The 6,526-nt window shown below is 48.1% G+C and overlaps 1 protein-coding gene across 2 annotated transcripts in view; it reads left to right on the forward strand.

Moving 5' to 3' along the window:
- Positions 1-6,526, forward strand: part of Bcr (BCR activator of RhoGEF and GTPase) — a 140,721-nt gene continuing 134,195 nt past the window's right edge. Inside the window, exon 1 of one of the 2 annotated variants that reach the window (XM_015500161.2) lies at positions 1-1,029. In XM_015500161.2, the coding sequence (XP_015355647.2) occupies positions 369-1,029 (661 nt within the window). In that variant the 5' untranslated portion in view covers positions 1-368. The remainder of the gene's footprint in view (positions 1,030-6,526) is intronic. The other variant, XR_007341259.1, reaches the window with a different exon arrangement.

Consider the following 6,526-nt stretch of genomic DNA (forward strand, 5'->3'; position numbering starts at 1 on the left):
CCCCTGACGGCGCAGCTGAAGCCCGAGCGCCCGCGTTGCGCCCGGCGCCGGTGCCCGCCGACAGCGCGGATCCGCCACTAGCCGAGGAGTCCGAGGCCCGGCCCGACGGAGAAGGATCCCCAGGTAAGGCTCGGCCTGCGACCGCCCGCAAGCCTGGAACCGCCACTTCCGCTGACCGGGATGAGCGGGGACCCCCCACCAGTGTGGCGGCGCTTAGGTCCAACTTCGAAAGGATTCGCAAGGGACCTGGGGCTGCGGACACTGAGAAGCCCTTCTACGTGAATGTCGAATTTCACCACGAGCGCGGCTTGGTGAAGGTCAACGACAAAGAGGTGTCTGACAGGATCAGTTCTCTGGGCAGCCAGGCCATGCAAATGGAGCGCAAGAAGTCCCAGCAAGGTGCGGGGCCGGGTCTGGGGGATGCACCCAGGCCCCATTACCGCGGGCGCTCCTCAGAGAGCAGCTGTGGCCTCGACGGCGACTATGAAGATGCTGAGTTGAACCCTCGATTCCTGAAGGACAACCTAATCAACGCCAATGGCGGCAGCAGACCCCCTTGGCCGCCCTTGGAGTATCAACCCTACCAGAGTATCTACGTCGGGGGCATGATGGTGGAAGGGGAGGGTAAGGGCCCGCTTCTGCGCAGCCAGAGCACCTCAGAGCAGGAGAAGCGCCTCACCTGGCCCCGCAGGTCCTACTCCCCCCGGAGTTTCGAGGACAGTGGAGGTGGTTACACTCCGGACTGCAGCTCCAACGAGAACCTGACCTCCAGTGAAGAGGACTTCTCCTCTGGCCAGTCAAGCCGGGTGTCCCCAAGCCCCACCACTTACCGCATGTTCCGAGACAAGAGCCGCTCACCTTCACAGAACTCGCAGCAGTCTTTTGACAGCAGCAGCCCACCGACACCTCAGTGCCAGAAACGGCACCGGCAGTGCCAGGTGGTGGTGTCTGAGGCGACCATTGTGGGTGTCCGCAAGACTGGGCAGATTTGGCCCAGCGATGGGGACAACACCTTCCATGGAGATGCAGGTGGGTACCTGTCACCACTATCGGTGGGCAGTCTGCACTTGTAGCAGGAATCTATTAAGTGGTAGGGAAAGCTGTGGAGGAGGACTGGGTGTTTTTTTTTTTTTGAGTGTTTTTTTAAGTGCTGTTTAAGCGCTGCAGATTTCAGCTGATCCTGCATCCATACTAACTTCCCTTCTCCTGAATGCAAATTCTCAAGTGTTTGGAATGGGATTGGGTTGGGAGGGGTGGTATGGGGGATGGCAAGCAATTTATTCCTTTGGTTCTAGAGAACCATTCTTGTGAAAGTACAGCATGCAAATTGGGAGGGAGATGCGCTGTCGTGTTACCCTATGATCTCTTCACACTGAATGAACAGTGAGGATGGCATAAAGCCAGAGTCACTACTGACACCTAGATCAGATCCTTTCATTGGGGACTGATCTGTGTCTTGGACATTCCCCACCATTGCACCATTCCTGTCCTGGAAGATTATATTACACATTTGGAGAACCCAAGATGTGCTAGTTTTCAGGCCTTCAGAGTGTCAGGTTCACTTGCTAGCGAGTTAGAGCAGGTGAAGATCCATCTCAGAAGGAAGTGAGGTGATAGGCAGTTCTGACTCAGTGGGCACTGAAAATCATCGAGATGAAGATTTTATCTGGGACTAAAGCAGAGCCACACCCGTTCTGATCAGCCTAGCTTTTGATGGGAGGCTTCACCCATTATTACTCACCCACAGGCATCTCTCTACATCTTAACCCACCTGGGTTTCTGATCCCTGGCCACCTCATTAACCAAGGATGAGCACCCACAGGTGCTTATTTTGGCCTCCCAGGCCATGGTCTGACCCCAGCCCTAAGATTAAACCTGTGGGATTTTACAATAATATCTGCGCCTTATGTAGATATCATTAGACATTTGGGGTAAGGAGACTAGGTTTTGAGATCTAGGCACAGTTCGAAGTTGGGGTAAAGATATAGAGTGTGTGGGCTGGGGGGTGTGGGGTTTGGTTGGGAATAGGGGTATGCCAGGTTGTTTGGAATCTTTTAGAGTCTTGGTTGCTGTTGGAATGATCCGGTTTTCTGCTTCATTGATTTTTCTTTTTCTGCTGATAGAGTTACATGTGCTTCATTTGTCAGAGTCCTCTTGAAACAAGTGAGGCTATTTTTGGCTCATCAAGCTGCCTTTTTGTGCTCAGCACTCTGTCCTGTTTGTTTTAGGTACTTCCATTTGCTGATCTTGTTTATAGCTGGGGTTGGCTGTGGTACGTGTCTGGGACCTGCCCCAGGCCTGGTTCAGCTGCATTCCCTAAGTCCTTAGTGGAAGAGCAAGAAGCTGTAGGATTCGGAAGCCTGCCTTGAAGGCCCATCAGCTTCTTCCGGGTCTGGAGGATTGCCCTGTGGTTACCTTGTCTGGCCAGCTATTGGCCAGAAGAACCAGCTTACACTGGCCCCAGAGTGTTTTATGCAGGAAAATGTTATTGATAAAGAAAATAAAAGGTTTTTGTGGAGACCTGCAATCTGAAATGATACCCACTTGCTGGTGGGGAATTCTAACTTTTTAGAAAATTAGGCCTTTTCTACAGCTTCCATAGACATGGTCAGGTTGCCCACCACATAATTGACCCCAGGGCAAGTCAAAGCAGGTAAAGATAGGAACTAGAAGGAAATGAGGCCCAGCATTAGAGAAACATGGGGTACAAGAAGTAGTTTTAGAACTTTCTGGATCCTTCCCTGAATTCTGAATGTCTTTAAGGTTCCACATTCTCTCTCTCTCTCTTGTGTGTGTACCCTACTGGAGATTGAACCCAGGGGCACTCTACTATTGAGCTGCATTCCCAGACCTTTTTTGATTTTTATTTTGATACAATGCCTTGCTGAGTTGTCTAGACTAGCCTCAAACTTGAGATCCTCCTATTTTGGCTTCCCAAGTCACTGGGATTACAGGTGTGTGCCACCAAGCCAGCTAGACTTAATATTTTCAAGAGAACATTTAGGTTCACAACAAATTTGGACATAGGTACTCATTGCCCCCACATCTGCTTCCTCCATTATCAGCATTCTCCATTAGAGGGGTACATTTTTGACAGTCCACAAATGGATGTTTTGACAAGTAATTATCATCTATAGTCCACAGTTTACGTTAGGATTCCCTTTTGGTGTTGTACATCTTAGGGTTTGGATCCTTTAAGGCTTTAAAATTCCTGGTTGTTTTAGTTCCAAGAGACTATAAACTCTGCCCTACAATCTCCTTTGACATGTGGCTATGTGTGGCTGGTGGGGAAAGAGATCCTGCACTGGCTCAGCCATCTGTCTCCATCTGGACTGTTTACTGATGTTCTTTAGATGACTGTGGGTCCTGCTGGCCTGAAAAGGAACAGTGAGGAAAAACATACAGTGTGTAAAGGGGGTGGAAGTCGTCCTAATGCTCAGCAGTGGTAGACATGGTGGCCCAGCTCTATAACTTCAGAATCCCCTCATATGAGTGGGCGTTCTTTTTTCTGAATTGAGGGCTGCTGCTGATTAAGGGAAGGAGCTGAAACTATCACATGCTGCTTTGTGCTGGGCACAATGACATAATGCTTCATGCAGGGTCCCTCATGAACTCTTCATCACATGGTGGGGCTGTTCATTTAAAGGTAAGGATGCAATCAGAAAGTGGTAAAGCTGGGATTGTGGGGCTCTGTGTGAATGCAAAGCCCCATTTCTTCATGGTTGTCCTGTGGTGGTCTGCTGCTGTCCCACATTTCTATCTGAAAAGCACAACTGGGTTGGTCCAGGGGTCCCTCCAGCTCTGAGCACCCAGGGCCTGCCTATGTGGGTTATAACTGATGGCTAGGAGTATGCCTTGTCTAAGGCTTTCCATGGTGCTATGAGGGACACAGAGGAAAGTGAGTGGTCCTTGCCATCTGGGAGCTTAGAGGGACGTGCATACATGTGTTTGGAAGAGAGGGAGATTGGGGAAGCTTCCAGTTTTCTTGGCTCATTAGCAGAAGTCTAACAGCCAGCCAAAGGGTTGGGGAGGAGAGCTATTTGCCAGAGGGGAAGTGATAGCAAAGGAGCAAAGGCTGGGGAGTACCCATGTCCCATACACACACACACACACACACACACACACGCATATTTGGTATCAGGGATTGAACCCAGGGACACTTAACCTCTAAGCCACATCCCCAGCCCTTTTAAAAAATTTTATTTAGAGACAAGGTCTTGCTAAGTTTCTGAGACTGGCTTGGAACTCGTGATCTTCCTGCCTCAGCCTCCTCAGCCACTGAGATTAGAGATGCCACTACACCTGGCAATATGTGTGTGTGTTTTAATGATAAAATATTCATAACAAAACTTACTGTTTTAGCCGGGTTTGTTTTGTAAAATACAAAGATTTACCTCTTTAATCCATTTTAAACATTTTTAAGCATACAATTCTGTGGCATTGAGTACATTCACTTTGTTGTGCAATCATCACCACCATCCATCAACAGAACTTTTTCATCCTTCCCAAACTGAAACTCAACACCCATTAAACTGCAGCTCCCCATTTCCCTGCCCCCAGCATCTGGCATCCACCATTCTGTTTTCTGTATCTGTGAATTTGATGGCTCTGGACACCTCACATTAGTGGAATCATACTGTATTTGTCTTTTGTGACTGGCTTATTTCACTGAATGTAATGCCTTCAGGGTTAATCCATGTTGTAGTGTTTTGTGGTACTAGGAATTGAATGCATGTCCTCATGCATGCTAGGTAGGAGATCTACTACTGAGCTAAATCCCCAGCCTTTTTAAAATTTTGAGCAGGGTCTTGCTAAGTTTCCCCGGCTGGCCTTGAGCTTGAGATCCTCCTGCTCAGCCTCCCACACCTGGTGACTGTAAGCTTTTTGAAGGCAGGAATCACAAGTGTGTTTTCAAGTTCTCCTGTCTCGGAACTTTCCACATAACACATACTGGAGAGTCTTTCCTCATTTTCACAACTTGTTTTGGAGGTCAGAATTGGAAAGCAAGCATCCTATTGACTGTACCTGTATTTTCCTGTTTCATCAGTATATTTAAACTTTCTTTCCAGAGGACTTGTGGCAAGCCATTTCCTGAGGCAGAGACCAGATAACCCAAGGTGCTTCCCTTTTTGTTTCCGTGAGAATATATTTTCTTTTGACAACTGGGAATCGAACCTAGGACCTCACATACACTAGGCAAGCCCAGTACCATTGAATTACATCTCTATCCATTTTTTTACTGATTTATTTTTGAGACAGAGTCTTGCTAAATTACCCAGGCTGGCCTAAAATTTGTGATACTTCTGCCTCAGCCTCCAGGGTACCTGGGATTACAGTCATGCACCACCACACCCTACTTTTAATTTTTTTTGTGTGTGTCTGGTGCTGAAGATTGAATCCAGGGCCTCACACATGCTAGGCAAGCACTCCATCACTGAGCTACATGCCTACCCTGGTCCTTTCCTCTTTTAGGTCTAAGAAATTTGTGAACCTATATCCCTTTCAGCCCTTTTCTATGTGTGACCCTCAGATTTTTTTTGGGGGGGGGGTGGTTGCTGGGGCTGGAACCCAGGGATTTGCATGTGCTAAACATGTGCTGTTCCACTGAGCTATATCCCTGGCCCAACCTTACATCTTGTGTTTCTCCATGGCCACTCATGAATTGCTATCCTGTGTTTTCACCTTTTTTTTTTTTAAATATTTATTTTTTAGAAGTAGTTGGACACAATATCTTTATTTTGTTTATTTATTTTTATGTGGTGCTGAGGATCGAACCCAGGGCCTCGCACGTGCTAGACGAGCGCTCTACGGCTTGAGCCACAATTCCAGCTCCGTGTTTTCACCTTTTTATTGAGCAACTTAATTTGCCCTTTGGATTCCAGCAATATGTTGGCACTAGAATGGTCACTGCCTTGTTTTTCCCTTGATGATTGACTGGATAGGCAACTGGTTTTGAGTAACAGTGTGGCTGTAAAAGGTCAGGCTTCTCGTTGGCTCCGTCATGGCCTCTTTAGACCAGAGCCAGTGACTACCTCTGGATTGAGTGTAGTATCCTCCCTATGAAAAGAGGTAGGGTGGGTTGATCCAACAGGATGGAAACAGTCTAGATCAAATTTTATAAGAGTTCTCTGGCTCCGGAAGGCTGCCATGTTTTGGGAACAGAAAGAAGCATTCTGGAATATTTGACTAAAAAAGGAGCTGGAAGTGCTGTAGATTTAAGTGGGTTTAGGGAATGTACCTGCCCCATGACTCCTTTTTGCCTAATTTGTTGCTTCTGGCTTCCTTGGTTAGGAGTCCTGTGGCTTGGAAGGCCTGTCCCCATTAGGACACAGTTGAGTGGGCAGTATGCTCAGGTCCTCTTGAGACAGGCTGTGGCTGCAGCTAGCCCATGTGGTTTGAGAGGGATCAACCTTCAGAAGGAAGGAATGGGCCTCTTGGAATTATTCTCAGGTCATTAAACAGTAGGTCTCAGTTTTGGCTGAGGTGCTGCTTTTTGGATCAAGGCTTTGCGGGGGGGGGGGGGGGT

Source organism: Marmota marmota, unplaced genomic scaffold (genome assembly GCF_001458135.2).
Source record: "Marmota marmota marmota unplaced genomic scaffold, marMar, whole genome shotgun sequence".
In the NCBI taxonomy this organism is placed as follows: Eukaryota; Metazoa; Chordata; class Mammalia; order Rodentia; family Sciuridae; genus Marmota; species Marmota marmota.